This window comes from Zingiber officinale, chromosome 4A (genome assembly GCF_018446385.1).
Source record: "Zingiber officinale cultivar Zhangliang chromosome 4A, Zo_v1.1, whole genome shotgun sequence".
NCBI classification, from domain to species: domain Eukaryota; kingdom Viridiplantae; phylum Streptophyta; class Magnoliopsida; order Zingiberales; family Zingiberaceae; genus Zingiber; species Zingiber officinale.
The window spans coordinates 46,981,990-47,002,835 of record NC_055992.1 but is presented as its reverse complement, the minus strand read 5'-3'; the positions used below and the strand labels follow the sequence as shown (position 1 = coordinate 47,002,835).

At 43.0% G+C, this 20,846-nt stretch overlaps 1 protein-coding gene across 2 annotated transcripts in view; it reads right to left on the bottom strand.

Annotated features, from left to right (window-relative positions):
- Positions 1–741: 741 nt before the first annotated feature.
- LOC121969889 overlaps positions 742–20,846 on the bottom strand; it is a 55,265-nt gene continuing 35,160 nt past the window's right edge. The window contains exon 4 of one of the 2 annotated variants that reach the window (XM_042520189.1): positions 742–983. In XM_042520189.1, coding sequence (XP_042376123.1) covers positions 958–983 — 26 coding nt within the window. In that variant the 3' untranslated portion in view covers positions 742–957. The remainder of the gene's footprint in view (positions 984–20,846) is intronic. The other variant, XM_042520192.1, reaches the window with a different exon arrangement.

Genomic DNA, 20,846 nt, shown 5'->3' with positions numbered 1-20,846 from the left:
GCACACTGCTCGGTTCAAAGATCTACTCTGAACTTGTTTCGACTGTTGAGTCGTGGTTTGGAGCGATGCAGAGCTGAGATGAAGTCTAAAGCTGCTAGAGGGTTTGGGTCGTGTGACCCTGACCAACCGTGTAGCCTCACCCGAGAAGGAGCTAGTCGTGGGCGTGTGGTGATAACCGGTCGCGTGACCTTACCGGGCCCGAGTCTGGGCATGACCGTGTATGACACACGGTCGTGTAAGGCCTTGCCTGCTAGTAAAGGGCATGACCATGTAAAGGGCACACGGTCGTGTCACCTTTGAAGCAAGACCCACCACCTGGCCGTGTGTATCACATGGCCGTGTGACATTTCCAGAGGCTAAGGCTTGCATGACCGTGTGTAGCACACGATCGTGTAACCCCTTCCAAAGGCTAGGTTGGGCATGGCCGTGTATACCACACGTCCATGTAGGTCCTCCAGAGAGAGAGAGCATGGCACGACCGTGTACATTCACACGGTCGTGTCAACTTGGCCGAGGGAAGGAAGTTCGGGGTCGTGTGACTCTACACGGCCATGTGGGGATCACACATCCCACTCTGGTACGACCGTGTGAATTCACACGGCCGTGTCACTTGGGTCGAAGGGGAGAGGTTTGGAGCCATGTGACTCCACACGGTCATGTCACGGGCCATGTGGAGGCCACGGCCAACCCTACAAAGGAAGTTGTTCTCCCCTTTGTACTCCTCCTGGGACTACCATTCTATCCCTTTTCTTGAGGAAGAATTTATGACACACTAATTACTACCAAACTGTAAATCATCCTAAGCAATTCTTAACAGTGTGTGTTTCATGCATAGCCAAAAGATAGGAAAATACACTACACCAAGGTTTAACATATTCCTTGCACTAGCAAGTTCCAGGATCTTCCTCCACGGTTCCGACACACACACCCACCAAGCACTGCTCCTGCTGCCCCCTCTTACTCAAGCTTTCTTTTACCTTTATCTGCAGTACAAGGAAATGCAAATCTATAAGCGAACACTTAGTAAGTACCATCTACTCACAAAACGATACATTAAAAGAAGACATGCTTTTTAAAACTGTTGAAGGAAAACACAAGCATACACTTGACAGTAACTCACACTAAAATCATATTTCGGAAATATGTACATGACATGCATTTTTAAACCAGTTTATCATGCAAACCTTCAACTTAAAAACCATGCTAGGAATGTAAGGAACACAGGATTCTTGGCATATTATAGAGTTCATTAATGCTACACAATATAACTCAAATTTTCAACTTGGGAAGCTTACACTAAACAAACCATGAAGTTTGAAAACATTATAGTACATAATTAGTGAAAATAATAATTATCTTGCTTTGGGCCCGACATTGTACCACTTTGCACGCATCCTTAATAAGATCCGAGGTAGCTAATCCCGAACCTATCAAGGTAGTACTAGGTGATCTAGGGGCCTAGGGTCGATCTAGGAGCCCACCCATGGACCTTGTGTCCAGTACATGCCTTTTTAAAGTAAAATACTTTCTTTTAACTATTGATTTCTTGTTCTTGCACTTGCTTGTCATTTAAACAAACACCTTTTGTGCGCTTAAATCCCCTCACACTTATAGGGAAGCACTTTAGGGTACTTGAACCTGCTTCTTAGCCCCAAACTAAATGGGAAGCAATTCAAGGTTCCCTACACATGCTCTTAATCCCCAAAACTCTAGAGGGCATCTAACATAACATGATATGCATCTTCCTTAACATGTCTAAAGCATATCTCAACATGTATCTTCTAAATCATGCATAAAAGACATTACAAAATGCATCTTCAAAGTAACTTATACTATAGGTGAGCGGTACTTACATTCTTTCGCTATATCTTACTATTATAAGGTGTAGGGAAGACAATCCTCCCTCGTATGCCTTAATCTCTGAGTCGCCCTTCACCCGCGTACCAATCCTTGCGAAACTCTCTTGTTAAATCCTCCCCTTGAAGAACTTAGAAGCTTGAAAACCTATGTTTCTTGATCTTGGCCGAAACCACAAAAGAGAAAAGAGAGGATTCGGCTAGGGAGGAAAGGAAGAGGAAATGAAAATTAGGTTTTGATCTCATCCATCCCCTTTTATACCAAGTGAAAGTTGAAGCATCTCTCCACATATAATCTATATATAATGAATTGTTTCATATTGCTCATGTGATGCTTTACCACCACCTAATGGCTACTTAAACCAAACTCAAGTAAGAGGTCTTGGCTTCAAATCCTAGCTCGAGCCATTTATGAATATATTTTTATTTATTTTCTCTTCTATTTCTTTTTGCTCTTTTGGATTAGAGGAAATTTACGAGTATTACAGTCATACTTGTTATATCATAAGATATCTTAACTTTTGAACCCTTTGCCATTATCAAAACTCAAGTTCGATCGTCTGGTGCTCTCTACACCAACAGAAATATTTACAAAGATCATTATGATTAGTATGCACAGAGGAAAATAAATAAAATAAAATAGAATAGAACGAAGGAAAACCAAGGGTTGCAAAATTGAAGAGAAGGAAAAATGATGAGAATGACACATTAGGAGCTCTCTTAGAATCAGATTTAGTCCTCTATGAGGTTCTTGTATCTCCATTGACCTTGAATCCTAATTCTAAATTTCTAAAATGACACAACTAAACCTGAGAATCTGATTCTTGAATTTTGAAGCTACATCAACAAATGAAGAAAAAAAACATGTTTGTGCCAAAAGTTTATGTTGTTTTGACCAATACCAATGTGAAATTACTATCCTATCAATTCAGTGCCAAATGATACCCTCATCCAAGATGAATTTTATATGATTTAAACTGAAGATACCTTAGTATCTCAATTCTAAAACTTATTCCTTAATTCACAAAAATTCTGGACTTGGGTTCTAAAATCTGAAGTTTGAATTGCAGGAATTTGAATTTTTAAATATGGTTTGAATCTGATGTAAGAACTAGAATTTAACTTCTGAAATTGAAATTGAAATGGTTAAGGGTTAGTCATTAATGGTTGGGTGAAACAAATCAGATTTAACAAGATTATCCTCATGAAAGGATGATGAAGTTTTTTGGAGAGAAAATGTCATGAATTAAAAATAGTGTGGAAGTTGTAACTTTTAGAACTTATCTAGATTTTAATGTTCCTGAATTTTGTGAAACAAGTAATTTTGCAGAATATTCAATGAGTTGACAAAACAATAGGGAAGAAATTTGCACTTGGGCATCCAAGAACAAGCATATTAAAGATTATTGAAGAGTATTATCTCTTACTCAATGAAGTTGCTCAACAATTGTGAAGAGTAAGTTGAAATCCCTAGTCATGTTGAAGTTAATGTGTAGGCATTCATCTATGTTCAATAATTGGTCAACTCAGGTATATTCCTCCAATGTTCTCATTTCTTTATTGATATTTTTCCTTTAGTCATTGTGCTTGCTTCACTTAGTTATTTGTGACTCTATTTAGGGTTATAAACAAGCCAAGCCGAGTCGAGCTTTGGGGTGTTCAAGCTTGTTTGATAAGATAACCGAGCCGAGCCGAGCTTAAAATGAACCAAGCTTTTGAAATGAGTGTTCAAGCTTGGCTTGGTTTATTTTTTATGAGCTTGAGTTTGTTTGAAGCTTGGCTTGAGCTTGGTTCATTTAGATGTTATCAAGCTCTCAATTCAAGCTTGGCTTGAGCTTGGTTCGAGCTTGGCTTGAGCTTGGCTTGAGCTTGGCTTGAGTTTGGTTCGTTTAGATGTTATCTAGCTCTCAATTCAAGCTTATTTGATTATTTGAAACTTTTAATTGTTTGATTGGTTATTAAGATTGATAATTTAAATTTATTTATTTATTTTATTTTATTTAATTATTTATTTAGGATATTGAAAAGAGTTTTATTAATAAATATGGTTCATGAACATTGTTCACGAACGTTGTTCACGAACATTGTTCACGAACGTTGTTCACAAACGTCAACCAGCTGAACAAATATGTGTTCAAGCTTGTTTGTTTAGCTTAACAAGTTATTCAAGCTTGTTTGTTTAATTAATCCTATGTATATTGAACGAACATAAATAAGCTCTTACCAAGCCGAACACAAAGCTTGTTCACGAACACTTGATTCATTTACAGCCCTAACTCTATTTCAATGCTTAATAAGCCTGTTTGATTCATACATGCTATGTATTTATGGTGATGGAGAATTATAAAATAAGCGAGCCTATGGTAATGAGGTCTTGTGAGTGACATTGAGTGATCTCCATTTCAATATTTAAGTGTGAGAGTTAGAATAGGTGCATTAACCTCGTGAGATTGAATATTTCATAATTATTCAAATGGATTAAAATCACCACATTTATTGATTGTCTCACTTAATTTTTAATACTATCTTCTAGGTATTGATAGGAAATTATGTGTGAGATGATTTTTAGTTTTTTTTTAAGTTTGTTTGCTTGCTCGGGACATGCGAGAATAAGTGTAGAGGATTTGATAAACACCATTTTGATACAATATTTTGACTCATATATGCATATTTTTTTTATCTTTTCATGTGTTAATTTTATATTTATATCACATTTCATGAATTAAATTCATTCTTGGACTTTAATACAATTTATCTCATGATTGTGGTATTCGATTCTAATATTTGAATATGATATTTGTAGATGATTAAAGGGTCATGGACTAGGTTAGATTAGACTAAATTGAGCTAAAATCTAAGTTTAAATGAGGAGATAAAGTTCTAAATTAATCTGGACCATTCATTCAAGATTTGAGAATATCTGAGCTATCCAACAAGATATGGGTCATCCAAGTCAAAAAGGAAGTAGATCATCACTGTTGATCTAGATCTGAGCCTTTGGATAAGATCTAGATCGAATCCCACCCTTGGATTAGATCTAGAAGAATCTCAGTTGTCTGTTCAGATACAATGGGATTCAAAAATGAGAAGCAATAGTAGAGATTTGAGATCATCAATTTTCTACAGAGGAGACACGTACAAGAGTGGAGGAGGGATGATCCCAATCATCTTCACCACCTCGCCCATTGGAGCTCCACCCACCGTTAGAAGTTAAGGGTTTTCCCTTTCCTACCCACTCCATCCAACTCCTATGATGCATATTCCATCCCATTTGGAGACACCATCTTCAGTCAAGCGCTGATCATCTTCCACCATCATCCACCACAAGAGAAGAGGATTTTCCTTTCATTTCTGGCATTTCTCACAATTGTAGCCTTCTCCTTCCTCATTAATTCCATCTCTGACACACATCCTCTACACATCAAATTGTAGTAAATCTCCTCTACTCCTCTTCACATCTAGTTAAAGATGATACAAGTTAGAGAATGCCCTAACTTGATCTCTAAGCATCATTCTAATCCTTAGATGCCTTCATTGTATGTAATTTCATTTCCATTTGTTTGATTGTTGAAAGAATTTGTGGTTTAAGTCCTTTATAAAATTGAGCTAGAATTTGAGTTGGGTTTAGTTTTTATTGATTCACATTTCATTGAGCTTGGTGCCACTATTCATGTTTGATTTGTTTACAACAATAGATTAGATTACGAAATATTGTTTGTTCTTTTAATTGCATGAGTTGATTGCATTTATAGCTTAGTTTCCTTAATTCTCTATTCAATATAAGTAGATGTTAGATTTCATTGATTGCTTAATTTTCATTAAATGCTTTTTATCTATTTAATTTGATGTGATCATAGTTTAGGTTAGATTAGGGTCTTTCATTGTTCTTTTAGAATTAACAACTTAAAACCCAACCCCAAGACCAGTCACAAAAAAAATGCAATCCTATGATTAGAATTCATCAGCTATATTCCTTGAGAGACGATCTAAATTATCCTATATTGCATCAGTGTAGAAAGGGGTTTTAGTATTTTATTTATACTTATTGTGAGATTGAAAGCGTTAGAAGGGGGGTGAATAACATGTTGGTGCGGGAAACATCCGACGATCGAACTCAAGTTTTGATAATGGAAAAGGGATTCAAAGTTAAGTTTAATTGTTATCTAACGTTTTGAATGAGCTTGCAGAAAAGTCCTAAGTGTACTTAGGCAAAAGTCCTCACTGTGGTTAGGCAGGTGGAAAACCCTAGGGGGTGGTAACCCTAGGTCATAGGGGGTGGTAACCCTATGCGGAAAGCCTTGGCGGGTCGAGAGCTTCAGGCAAAAGTCCTAGGGGGGTAACCCTAGGTGGAAAGTCTTGGTGTCGCGAACCAGGTGAAAGACTGGACCAGCCAGGAAGCGGAAGTCTAGCAGAAAGTCCGGAAGCTTCGAACGCTGAGCAAAAGTCCAGTCGATCTGGAGGATCACACTGGCAATAGGTAAATCTCCTGAGTAGAGTAGGTGAGGACGCGTTCCCCGTAGAGGGAACAGTAGGCGTCGTGTCGACCTAGGGTTTCCGGTTGGAAATCTGATGTCAGACCCGGACAGTCCGGAGACTATCATCATATTCTATTATCATATCTATATTGTTGTTTTGTGCTAACTTTGATTTTGCAGGGTATGTGTTTGAGACTAACACTTTTTGCAGGACCAAAGGAGCACAACATAGCCTTAGATGAACAGTGTCCGAGGCGCCTCCATCGAGCTTGGAGGCGCCTCGGGTGCAAAGCTGGAGCTGGCTGCGAAGCAAGCTTGGAGGTGCCTTGGAGGAAGCTCAAGGCGCCTTGGACTGGTGGCTGAAGGCACCTTGGAGAGCAATGAAGGCACCTTGAAGCAGATAAGGTGCGACCTGGCTCGATGTGATCCACGCGGCTGACTCGGCTAGTTTAAGGCGCCTTGGATGGGCTTTAAGGTGCCTTGAGCACTGTTTAAAAGGGGGTTTCGAGCTGCACCATTGATCAACAAATTCTAGAGATCTCTACTACAACATGCTGCTCCAAAAGACACCCTAAAGTGCTGTTGCAAGTCCCCGACGATCCGAAGCTTCGAGACTTTGATTCTGTCGTCGGTATAACTCTGTTATTGTTATTGCACTACTGTAATACCTTTGTAATTGAATTTGCGCGATATAGTTGTTGCCCACAGAAAGCGATCAACGATCGCGGGCCTTGGAGTAGGAGTCGCCCTAGGCTCCGAACCAAGTAAATATCTTGGTGTCTTTTGTGTATTGTTCTTCTTCCACTGCTACTTCTCGATTGTTTTATGATTACGAAATGAGTGAAAACCACGAGCGCTATTCACTCCCCTCTAGCACTTCTCGATCCAACATAGCACTCATAGCTTTTTCACTTTTTTTGTCAATCAATTGAGAGTAAACACAGTGAAAAATAAAGTAAAGAAAGAGAAATTGCAAACACTTTTCTTTTACTTGGTTTAGATCTTATGACGACATCTACTCCAAGGCCCTCAATCGAGGATCGCTTTTGTTAGAAAATTCACTAACGATTTTAAATAAGTACAAGTATAATAATTAAATGCTATAATCAAAACTTTACCAACAACTATAGAATTGAAGTTGCAAGCTTTCAGTCATCGGATAAGTATTTTGGCATTGTAGAATAATTTTCTAAGTAGCACACAAGAGAGAAACTTCTTGGAATTGATGTGTTGAAGGTGTTAGTCACCTCCTTTTATAGACCCATACGGGAGTCTAGACTCCTCCCCGGGTGCACCCATAGGGCTGACATGGTTGCTCTCATTGAAACTTCATCCAACAAATTTTATCCACCTCTTGGAGTAACTTGACCTAGAGGTTTGATTTCACCAGTTTTTTAGTCAAGTACGAGATCAGGTTATGAGATCTAATTAAGGAAATTCATACAATGGATTGGGAACCTTTTAAATCGGATACGGATCCATGGCTTCACTTGGACTCAGGTTCTGATTCTATCTCAAATTCGGACTCGACGACTTGTTCTCGGGTTGAAAGTGCGAGGAGGCTTGTCTATCTGAGATCTTCATTGGAGTCTTCTGATAACAACTCATCCCACGTTGCTTATAGCACCTTCTTTTTCCATTGCTTCTTTGTTTCCCTCTGGTTTGGACAATTTACCTTGATATGCCCCTTTTTGTTGTAGCCATAGAAAATAACTTTGGACTTGGATTTTGGACTTGGTTGCGTCATCTTTGACTGGATCACCTTCTTGATTTCTCTTTTGGGGAATCCCTTCTTCTTCTTATATAGCTTCCGGACTAGGTTCATGAGTTTGGTGGTAATTTCATTATCTTTTTTTGAGTCTGATTCGTCATCAGATTCAGGTTCGATCAAATACTTTTTCTTAGTCTCCTTCATCTTTCTTGTACCTGCAACCAACATAATACCTTTCTTAGCTAAATGTGCATTAGTCTGTTCGTATAATTAAAATTCTAAAAATAATTCATCAAACCTAATTTGAGAGAGATTCTTAGAAACTTTGTAAGCATCTACCATGGATGCCCACAAAGTGTTCCTTGGAAAAGCATTGAGGGCATACCTTATAATATCATGATTTTCTATCTTCTGAACGATTTCATGGATATAGTTGAATAGGTCTTGGATCCGAGCATGGTGTTGACTCACCGACTCACCATCTTGCATTTTAATATTGTATAGCTTATTCAAAATTAAGTCTCGTTTACTTACCTTGGAGTCGGAGGTTCCCTCATGCAACACGAATAGCTTTTCCCATAATTCTTTGGCACTATTAAAGGGGCCGACTCGGTTTAACTCTTCTTTGGTTAAACCGCACTAGAGGGTCTGGGCTGCCTTTACATTAGCTTCAATATTCTTACAAGTCCGTGAATCCCATTTGTCACAGGGGATGAATACTCCATCTTTAGTGGTGTATCTGAATCCCGTCTAGATAATTATTCACATTTCCACTTGCATTTTGAGATGATACTCCATTCAACTCTTCCAATAACCAAAATCCTCACCGAAGAAAGTGGTGGTCGTGTAGTGCTATAACCTTCTAGGTGGGTCATTTAGAAAAAGACTCTTGCCAATACAAAAATGATGAACTTGTTCCAAGACTTAGTCTTGGATTAGTAGTGTGGTAGGAAAATAAGGTAATACATCGGCTCAAAGAATAATTCGATGAATCAAAAAAATTTGTTAGGAGAGGTTATTAGACCAATCCAGACTTATAGCACAAATTTGAAAATAAAAAAAAAACGTAAGACTTTATAAAAATAATGAATGAAAAAGTGATGAAAAAATACTCAAGCGGTAGCTATACTGATTCAGAGCGGTCTGACTCTGATACCAATTGTAAGATCATTATGCACTAGATAGGGGTGAATGGCGCTCATGGCTTTCATGTTCATTTTAAAACAATCGAAAAGAGTAAAGATAGTAGAATAAAGACAAAAAGAAAACAAGACAATGCTAACACTTTGATTTACTTAGTTCAGAGCCTGTGATGACTCCTACTCCAAGGCTCGAACATAGTGTAAAATACCGAAAATAGGCAAATAATTGTAAGGGAATTTTCTGGAATTTTTAGAAATTTTTCGAGAATTTTTCGGATCTCGTACGGACAAGTTAACGGGGATAAAACGGGACCCGGGGAAAGCATGTTTAGGCTACCCATTTAAGTGAGGAGAAGTTTGAATTTTCTTTTATTCTTTCCTTTTCTTTTATTTATTTTCCTTTTCTCCTCCGTTTTTCCTTCCCTCGCGCACCCCCCTTCCTCGCCCGACGCCATCTCCTCCGATCCCTAATCGTCGGAGCCCTAACCGCCGGCTACAGCGATTTTTCGTCCTCCCCTTCCACTTCTTCTTCTTCTCTTCTGCCCGAGCCGAACCCTCCTTCCCTCATCTCTCGCGACACCGGTCTTCTCCACACCGACGCCTCTGCCCTAATCTCTTCGCGTTGATCGCCTCTTCCCCCGCTCGGAGTAGTGTCGATCCGGCAACGCCGTCTCTGTGCCCTAGCCGCCGTTGCTGACACCCGAGCAGGAGCCGAGCGATTCCTTGCCCTAGGTGCCGACGCCGCACCTCTCTGCCCTAGCGTCGGCCCGCCGCCGAGCCCTAGTTCTCCGGCCGACTCCTCCTCCTTCCCGAGCCACACCGTGCCCGAGATTTGGGCCACAGCCGACCCCCATACAGCGCTGTGCCCTAGCTTGAAACCGTCGGCCACAGTTCGATCTCTCCGGTGATCACTTTTGTTACTGTCCCTGTTGTTCCCTAGTGCCGGCAGAGAGAAAACCAGAGGAAGAACTTGGCTTCGTGCAAGTAAGGCCTATTTGGGTATTAGATTTTGACTGGGATGCTGACACATAGGGAGTAGTAGTTCTTTGCAGTGTAGGCAACAGAACTATGGCAACAATAGTTCCGGCAAGCAAATTTTCGACAGCAGCTCTAGTTGGCCGTGGATTAACAGGAGAGGTTTCGGATTGAGAGTAAGGAGTTGATTGTTTCTTGCTGTAGCTTAAATCCAATTTGTATCTAAGGGTTGATTAGGGATTTGAAAACTAACCCTAATTAACCGTTGGATTTAATTTGGGTAGATTGAGATTTATGGTTTAGGGGTTTTCCCTAAAATTGTTCTTAAAGATTTTTATTTGGCTATTCGTTTAATTTGTAGCTAAATAAAATTGTATGTTTGGTATTACAGGACTTTGACGCGAGACGAGTATCTCGGAGTCGGAATTGGATCTTTCTTTTGTCGGAGGCGGGTACTTTTGACTTATGTCATTTGATATGCATAGTAATGAGTTTAACAAATAGCAAAGATTATGTTTCTTATTTATTTCGGTTAATCACTACCCGATACCTGTTACATGTTTAGTTGTTTGTTTGTTTTGGCATCTCATGTTATTACTTACCTGATTACACATGCTTAGGGGTAGTGATATAACCATGCTTCACCATGTTCAGGACCTAGGTGTGATACCCTATCCGATCTGTGAAATCTTGATATGATTTATTGATTATGGTGCACATCATGTATGTATATAGATTTGGTTCAGTATATTACCATGCTTAGTGTCATGCACCATTCGCATGATTACATGCTGTGTGATAGATTGTTCCATTATTGTCGAGCATATCGCCAGTTTCATCACTGTTCGGTGCTCCGTTGTGACGCTTATAGATAGCGTGACGCAGCGTGGTAGCACGTCAGTTTGCTCTTCCGGTGCTCCGTTGGTCCGCTCATGGGTAGTGTGACGCAGCGTGTAGCACGTTAGAGATCCCTCCCCGTCATAGTGTACCGGGAGATGAGAGCACTGAGCTCCCCCATTTACGATTTGGGGTAGGAGTATGTATGTACTCCGACAGCATCCCGTTCTCTCGGTCACTAATCAGGAGTAGTGATGCGGAGTGCACGGTTGTCACAGCCCTACCCACTCGGTCCCACTTTTGTTGTGAGTTGGCTGACTGGCGTCAGGGGTGACCATGACATTGGCACCATATGCATGATGCATTTATTGTTTGCGATTGTGTTTGCTGCATTTATATGCTGCACATTGTTTGGATACCTATGTTTGACATGCATACAGGATTTCTATACCTCTCAGATTGCTTGTCTTTATACCAGGTCCTGGTTAGTACAGTATTCTCCTGTTTACTTTAGTTTGTATTTACCTTTATTACATCAGGAGACTATACGCATGATTAGTGCTAGGTGTTATTTTCTTACTTTGCATATCGGTTGTACCTGCTGAGTGTTGGACTCACCCCGCCTCCATTGTTGAGGCTGTCCGGAGCAGTTCCAGTCGCTAGTCCCCATCTGCACGTAGTGCTAGTCCTCTGCTGATCTTGAGTTGTTATTTTATCTTAGTTTCGCTATCAGACTTTGTTTTTAATCTTGTATTGTTTTACTTATGGATACTGTATGGATTCTTATCGTTTGATGGATTTTTGGTATGATTTGGATTTACTCTACTACATGCCTGCCTGGACGGCAGAAGAGGTAAGTTCATCGGATTTGAGCTTTACGAGTGTAGTTGAGTAGTATTGATTTTGAGTCATGGTATTACTGCTTTGGTTTGTTTATATTTATATAAACTGCGTGGTGATGGTTTATTTACATGTTATTATTCTAGCCGCATGTGGCTGAGGTATATGAGGATGTAGAAAAGTTCAGATTGTCCGCCGTACAGGGGAGATGCTGCCGAAATTTTCTCGAACAGGGACTCCTCCGGGGCGTGACAATTTATTTGGTATCAGAGCTTAAGTTTTACGATCGTTGTTTTCGTATTTTGGATATTTGGGATAACCTGATACGAATTTATATGGTATCAGAGTGCCAAAGTTTGGCGATACTTGTTGGGTTTCCGTGTGTTGGATTTTCGAGATTTATCTGATACCAATTTATTGGTATCAGAGCAGGGTGTGATACCTGCTTTTAGTATTCTGGATATTATGTGCTAGCCTATGTTTGCGAGTCAAACTGGGTAGTTATTTTTGGTTGCACGGATTTTCCATTACGTATATATTTTGGACTTTCGTTTCGGATTTTATTATGGATTTCCGATGATTTTCTCGTACGAAATTCCGAGGTCAATTTGGGGACTGGACAGCGACGGAACATCTTTAGACAACAATTAGGTATGATGTTATTTTGGTAATTGGTTATACTGGTAGTAATATCTGTAATATAATTTAACAGATATGAGGCGATCTACGCGTATTCGCGAGGCGTGGTCTTTGGGCGACCACATACGAGGATCATGAGATCTCGGATACGCCGAGAGATGCTTTGATGAGCCCGGGGGATGACTCGGCATCTTTATGCGTCGCCGGCTCTCGACCCGATGGCTCCCTTAGAGTACCTACCTCACCCAACAGATCTACTCCCTCTGTATTTACGTACCACCAGGTACCATTGGCATACCCAACACCGCTCGGTCACCCTACGGTGTGCAGACCACCGCCACGTGGACCCACCGTGTCCCAGCACTGAGCCCTTGCCCCCAAGACATACAGGTACCACCTTCATTAGGGATACCCTCCACTCCACATCCGGTACCATTACCTCACCAGACATCTAGCCGGCCACCTATGTTCACCCCTAAAGCCGGCATATGCTCCAGTTACCAGCACCGGAGTACCTCCCGGTTTATACACCAGATCACAAGCACAGCCTCCGTGTTTCATCCCGATACTGCCAGACACATCTCATCGACATTTTGTGGCATGAGCCAGATTCAGTGTTGGCGAGTCGATGAAGAGTCGATTTACACTCTTCCGAGGAGACCGTGATCCGAGTGTGGCCCTGTCTTGGATTGAAACTATGGAGCGGACTTTCTTCTATACGGCTTGCTCAGTGGGAGAAAGCGGTCGGTGCTTTTCGTATTTACGGGACGCGGACACTTGGTGGATTACCATCATCGGTGGCGAGAACATCACTGGGCCGATTCGAGACTTTGAGAGTCGTTTCTTTCCACGAGCTTATCGATGGCTCATGGGTAGGATTTTCCGAGTTTGCGGACAATCGATCGATGATGAGTATAGTGCGAGTTTGTGATTGGCGATTTTGTCCGAGCTAGTCCGAGGGCTCACGACGCAGCAGCTCATTCGGTGGATGGACATTTGATCTAAGACTTATCGGTCTTGGTATCACATCTTATGCGGAGATGTTGGGCGAGACCTATTGAGTCAGCTCAGCAGAGAGTTTTTTCGGATAGGAAAAGGAAGCGGTAATGAGTCGACATCCGAGATCCAGCGATCGCGAGCTACACCACAGAGCGCAATCCGGATCGGTCGGTACTCGGGTATCTCATAGGCCTCGTAAATCATGGCGTCTTAGACGGGGCGTTCCGGTCTCCTACAACCCACACCACATTCGGTGTTTGATGTGGGTCCGAGATCACATCACCACGGCTGTCTATGGGACGACCCAATTTGCTTTATTGCAAACCGCCTGGGCATCGAGTCGAGATTGCCATCAAGGCTCAACATCCCTCGGAGTTACTCGGGAGGACAAGACAATCGATCGGGGTCTCGACGAGGAGGGCGGAGATTCCAACCCTCACCTGCAGCAGCATTTGGCATGCATGGACAGGAGTACTCCAATGCTTCCATAGCACCCCAGAGTTCTGTTCCGGGACCTTATTATCCGACGCAGGGGCAGTATCAGATGCAGTCTCTGTAAAATACCGAAAATAGGCGAATATTAATAAGGGAATTTTTCGAAATTTTTGGAAACTTTTCGGGAATTTTTCGGAGCTCGTACGGATAAGTTCACGGGGATAAAAAAAACGGGGTCCGGGAAAGCCTATTTGGGCTACCCCGATTTAAGTGAGGAAATGTTGATTTTTATTTTACTTTCTTTTCTTTTTCTATTTGTTTTTTTTTTTCCCCCGCGTGCCGTGCCCGAACTGCACAAGGCAGTTCCTTCTCCCGATCACTTTCTCCTCTCTTCTTCTCCACACCGTCCCTGTGCCCTAGTCTTCTCTTCATCGCGTTGCCGCACTCCTCTTCTCCGAGCCGATCCATCTTCGCCAGCCGACGAGAGACAAGGGAAGCCGGTTGCTTCTTCTCCGACGCGACATCGCTTCTGCCCTAGCCACCTCGCGCCGCCACCACTGTCGACGCCGACCCTCTTTCACTTTGCCCTAGCCGCCGGCGATGCACGGAGCAGCGCCGCACCCCCTCGGTGCCCTAGCCGACGCCTTCTCCCCTTCACCGACGCGGATCCAGCCGAGCCCTAGTGTCGGCTGCCACCCCTGTGTCTTGTAAACGCCGCCAGCCTTGTGCTCTAACGCCGGTCACCGCGACTCCTCCTCTTGTGGGTTTGCGACACAGCCGCCTTGCTTCTGCCTTAGCCTCCAGCCGTCAGTTCTATGTGATCTTGGAGGTCACGGATTGGTGTGGTTTGGTTGGGAAGGGACTGCTGATACAAAGTTGGGATTTAGGTATGAAATATTGGGCTTCAATTTGATTCATCTTGCAATCTTGAGATGTTGATGCAGTGTATTAGCATAACATGTGTTGTTTGGGCAGTAACTTTGTGATCCCCAGCAACGGCTCTGATCTTGTTTCAGCAGCCAACATCTTTGATTTTGGATCAACAGTGATACATACGAATTGAGGTAAGGAGTAGGGATTTGATGCATGATGTAGAGGATTGTTAGATTTGGTAAATACATTGAATTAGGTTGGAATTGGATTATTATGATGATGAATATGAAATAGGTTTATGGGTTGATATTTGAATTAAGGATGAACTTATTATTTAATTGGATTAGAATTTAATTTGGCTAATTTTGTGGCATGATAGAATTAACTAAATTAAATATTGTGACACAGGATTTTGACACGAGACGAGTATCTCGGAGTCAGATTGGACCTTTCTATTTTCGGAGGCGAGTACTTTTGACTTATGTCATTTGATATACATAGTAGTGAATTTAACAAGTTGCATTAATTATGTCCTTTATTTATTTCGGTTAGTCACTACCCACTATCTGATACATGATTGATTGATTGCTTGATTTGCATCCCATGTATACTTTATTTGTTTATACATGCTTATAAGGGGTAGTGATATACCATGCTTCACCATGTTCAGGACCTAGGTTTTTATACCTTCTGTGTACCTTTGATTCGATAGGATTCGTTGACCTAGGGTGCACTTTTCTATATATATGGATTAGGTCAGGATGTTTTTATAGTTATTGTCATGCACCATTTGCATGATTGCATGCTGTGTGATAGTCCGCTCCATTATTGTTGAGCACACGCCCGCTACATGGATCATACACACCACCACTCATGGGTTGGTGGTCGATCTGTGCAGTGTTTTCGCGAAGGGACTCTGTTAGTACCGCTGGTCCGCCTCATGGGTAGTGTGACACAACGTGTTATTCGGCAGGGATTCCTCCCGTCATCTTGTACCGGGAGTTGAGAGCATCAAGCGCCCCCATTTATGATTTGGGGTAGGAGGATAGGTGTACTCGACAAGCATCCCGTCCACTCGGTCACCATCGGTGAGTAGTGACGAAGTGCACGGTGTCACAGCCTTACCCACTCGGCCTCACTATTGTGTGAGATGATCGATGGCGTCAGGTGACCAGGACGCATCATTCGCATCATATGCATGATGCATTTATTGCTGTGTTTGTGTTTGCATTTATATGCTGCATATTGTTTGGATACCTATGTTTGACATGCATCGATTTCCTTATCCCTGACTATTTGACCTTATACTGTGTCCTGGTTAGTATGCTTCTCTCTGCTTCATGCATTTTATCTTTCTTATCAGGAGACTGTACGCATGATTAGTGCTAGGTGTTATTTCCCTAATTTGTATATCAATTGTACCAGCTGAGTGTTGGACTCACCCCGCTTCCATTGTTGTTATATTTCAGGTTGATGCTGTCAGGAGAGAGAGTTCCAGTTGCTAGTCCCCTGCAGACCATCAGCTATAGTTATCTTTGGTTTTGTTTATGCTTCTCATTTGACTATGTTTTAGACTTGGTTGATTTGATACTTGGATATTTTATTTTAGCTTTGCTCTATCAGACTTTGTTTTAGTCTTGTTTTGGATTTTACATATGGATATTGTATGGAATCCTTCCGTTTTGATGGACTTTTGGTATGATTTGGATTTTATTCTACTGCATGCCTACCTGGACGGCAGAAGAGGTGAGTTCGCCGGATTTGAGCTTTACGAGTGTAGTTGAGTAGGGTGGATTTCGAGTCAGAGTACTATTGTTTGTGATTACTATTATTAACTGCGTAGTTGTGACAGCCAGAGGCTAAATATTTATATAAACTGCGTGGTGATTGTTTTTATTTATTGTTATTATTCCAGCCGCCTGTGGCTGAGGTATATGAGGATGTAGAAAAGTTTCAGATTGTCCACCGTACAAGGAGATCTTTCAAATTTTTCTGACAGACTCCTCCGGGCGTGATGACCTCGGCCTTTAGGCCGATGCAGACTCGTCCCATCAGAGATCGCCGCCTTCTCGGTCTTCTCGCACATTATCGGCGGTGCCTCGCTGGCGTAAAGAAATACCACCTCCTCGCCAGGGACGTGTTCACGATTACTGGGAGGATGCACAAATGACGGATCCGCTTTTCCGCAGTATGATTTCCATTTATGCATTTTCCGCAGATATATTGATTGACACTGGTAGCTCACATTCTTTTATATCCCGTACCTTTATGCGGAGATTGTAGATTACCTACTTTTATCTCAATTGACCATCTCCCTACCGTCCGGTGATACTTTAGACATCACCCAGGAGGTCAGAGGTTGCCCGTTAGACTTTGGCAACATGATACTTATGGTAGATCTTCTAGTATTGGAGATGGTCGAGTTTGATATCATTCTTGCCATGGATTGGCTGTCAGTATATCAGGTTACCGTTGATTGCCAGACGAGGGTGGTCACCTTCCAACCTCCGAACCAACCCTCGTGGGATTTCACTGGCATCAGAGATGACGACATATCGATCATTTTGGCGATTCAGGCTCAGAGATTTTTGTCACTGTCGGGGTTTCTATTATCTCGATTAGTCAAGATAGCGATGAGTTCGCAGACTCTCGAGCGTTCTGTGGTCCGTGAGTACCCGGATGTGTTTCCGAGGAGCTACCGGTTTGCCTCGTAGGCGGTGGAGTTCGCTATTGAGTCGATTCCGAACCGCACCGACATCGAAGCTCCTTATCATATGGCACCGAAAAGAGTTGAAGCAGTGAAAGTTCAACTCGAGCTTTAGACGGAGGATTTATTAGCCTAGTGTTTCTCCATGGGGTTCACCGGTATTATTTGTCAAGAAAAAGCGGCACTATAAGGTTATGTATTGACTACATACAGTGAATGCAGTGGTATGAAATAAATATCCTTTACCGGATCGAGGATTTGTTTGATCAGCTCGAGGTACATCGGTGTATTCTAAGATTGATCTGCGATCCGGATATCATCACCTGAGATTGAGACTCGATATTGACTTTCCGCACCTGGTCATTATGAGTTTTGGTAATGCCATTTGGGTTTACCAATGCTCCGGTGTTTATGGACTTGATGAACCGCATTTTTCTAGAGTATTTGGACCAATTTGTTATCGTTTTCATCGATGATATATTGGTCTACTCATTCCGAGGAGGAGCATGCACAATCTTCGTATAGTCTTGGAGACTCTTAGGCGACATCAGTTGACGCCAAGTTCAGCAAGTGTGCATTCGGTTATCTTGATCGGTTTTACGGGACACGTGGTTTCTAGCGGTATTTCAGTTGATCCTCGAAGATCGAGGTCATCACCGGTTGGGAGCGGAAGTCGATTCGGAGATCCATGATTTTTGGGATTGGCGGATATTACCGACGTTTGTCGAGGGTTTCTCGCGTATTGCTATGCCGTACCGGAAAGGCATGAAGTTCACATGGTCCGAGGATTCATGAGACCAACTTCGGTGAGCGGAGATTAGTGTCGGCTCGGTTTTGGTTTTACCTTACGAGAGGACGGTTGTACTCTCACACGGCGTCTCTTGAGTGGTTTGACATTACGTCTGACCGCAGTAGTCTCTTATGCTTCGTCGGTGAAGGAGCATGAGAAGAACTACTCGGTTCATGACTTGGAGTTAGCCGCCTTCATCTTTGCTCGAAGCTTTGGCGGCATCATTTATACGGTATTACATTTGAGATTCTCACCGATCATAAGAGTCTCAAATATATTTTCACTAAGGAGCTTAATCTCCGACAGAGAAGATGGATGGAGTTCCTGAAGGGCTACGATTGTACCATTAGCTACCACCCGGGAAAGCTAATGTGGTTGCCGATACTCGGCGAAGTCGGAGGGACTTTGGCTTGCCGGACTTGATCCGGACTTGATTCGAGGTTTCTCCGAGTTTGATCTTGAGGAGCAAGGCCCAAAGCGTATTAGTTACCATGGTTGCTCGATCGTCGATCGGGACGAGGATCCGTGAGGCAGTGGTGATCGGCATTCTGATTCATTAGTAGTAAGATAGCTTAAGGCGAAACCGAGTTTACGACGAGGAGGTATTATATACTTCCGAGATTATGCGTACCTCGGTCTCATCCGGTCTTACAGGAGCTACTTCAGGAGGCACACCGCTCTCAATCTATCCAGGCGGGACCCGTATGTATCGAGACTTGAGGCGTTCCTATTGGTGGAATGGTGTGAAGAAAGACATCGCGGATTTTGTAACTAGATGTCTTGCATGTGGTGAAGGTCGAGCATCGAGACTGCGCAGGATTACTTGATGATTCCTATTCACGAGTGGAAGTGGGATCATATTACCATGGACTTTGTGGTGGGTTTGTCGAGGACACGGCGAGGCCATGCGATTTGGTAATCGTTGATCGATTAACCAATCCGCCTCTTAGCGATCTAGAGGACGATTCTGGATCGATTGGCGATCTGTATTGGAGATTATCGAGACTACATGGTGTTCGCTGAGTATCATTTGGATAGAGATCCACGGTTCACGCCTCGCTTCTGGCAGAGTCTGCAGCAGAGCACACTGCTCCGTTTATCTGACCTTCCATCCACAGACAGATGGACAGTCAGAGCGGACCATTCAGACTTAAGAGGACTTGTTGAGGTCATGTGTTATGGATTTCGGAGGCAGTTGGGAGGACCATCTGCCGTTAGTGGAGTTTGCTTACAACAACAGCTTTCATTCGGCTATCTAGATGGCACCGTTTGAGGCGTTGTATGGTAGACCTTGTCGGACACACGTCCTCTGGGATGAGGTTGGAGAGGCCCAGTTGTTGGGACCTCATAGAGTTCAGTAGGATGCAGAGTTGGTCCGTACTAGCAGACGGAGGATGTCAGAGGCGCAGGACCGCCAGAAGAGTTATGCTGATCGGAGACGCAGACCACTAGAGTTCTCTATTGGCGACCATGTATTTCTGCGAGTTTCACCCACGAAAGGGGTGAAGAGATTTTGCCTCCGGGGTAAGCTAGCTCCGCGGTATATTGGCCCTTTCTAGATCTTGGAGAGGATTGGAGCGGTAGCTTACCGGCTGGCACTACCACCGTCCCTGGCAGGCGTCAACGATGTATTCCACGTATCTATGTTACGGAGATACGTGCCCGACTCGACGCATGTGCTGGCAGATATTCAAGTTCCAGTTCAGCCTGATATTACATATGAGGAGGCTCCGGTACGAATTTTGGACCGGAAAGAGCGTCAGTTGCGGAACAAGACTGTCCGGCTGGTTAAAGTCGGATGGTGGCATCATTCGGACGAGGAGGCTACTTGGGAGCTCGAAGATATGATCCGAGCTCGATATCCCCATCTTTTCACTTGAGGTATGTGATTTATTTACCGTTCAACATTTATACTCTATATCTGTTGTTAGTACTTGCTGATGGTAGAAAACGAAAATTTGGGGACCAAATTTTTATTAGTAGGGGAGAATGTAAAATACCGAAAATAGGTGAATAATCGTAAGGAAATTTTTTGGAATTTTTAGAAATTTTTCGGGAATTTTTTGGAGCTCGTACGGACAAGTTAACGTGGATAAAACGGGACCCGGAGAAAGCCTGTTTAGGCTACCCATTTAAGTGAGCAGAAGTTTGAATTTTCTTTTATTCTTTCCTTTTCTTTTATTTATTTTTCTTTCTTTTCCTCCGCCTTCCTTCAAGGAGAGTTTCTCTCCTTCTTAAGCTCTCCGCCGGCGTCGACAAAGCCGTCGGCGCTCCCTTCTTCTTCTCCTCTACCCTCTATTACTCCGGCCACCTCATCCCGCCGCCGCCGCAGAGAGGAAGGAGGAACGTTCCTCTATCACCGCCACCCGCAGTCAGCACTGCCTCCGGCCTCCTCGCCGGCTGACGCCGCCAAGGGACCGGATCTGCGCCGTTGCCCTAGGTGCCGACGTCGCACCTCTCTGCCCTAGTGCCGGTCCGCCACCGAGCCCTAGTTCTCCGGTCGACTCCTCCTCCTTCCCGAGCCACATCGTGCCCTAGATTTGGGCCACATTCGACCCCCATACAGC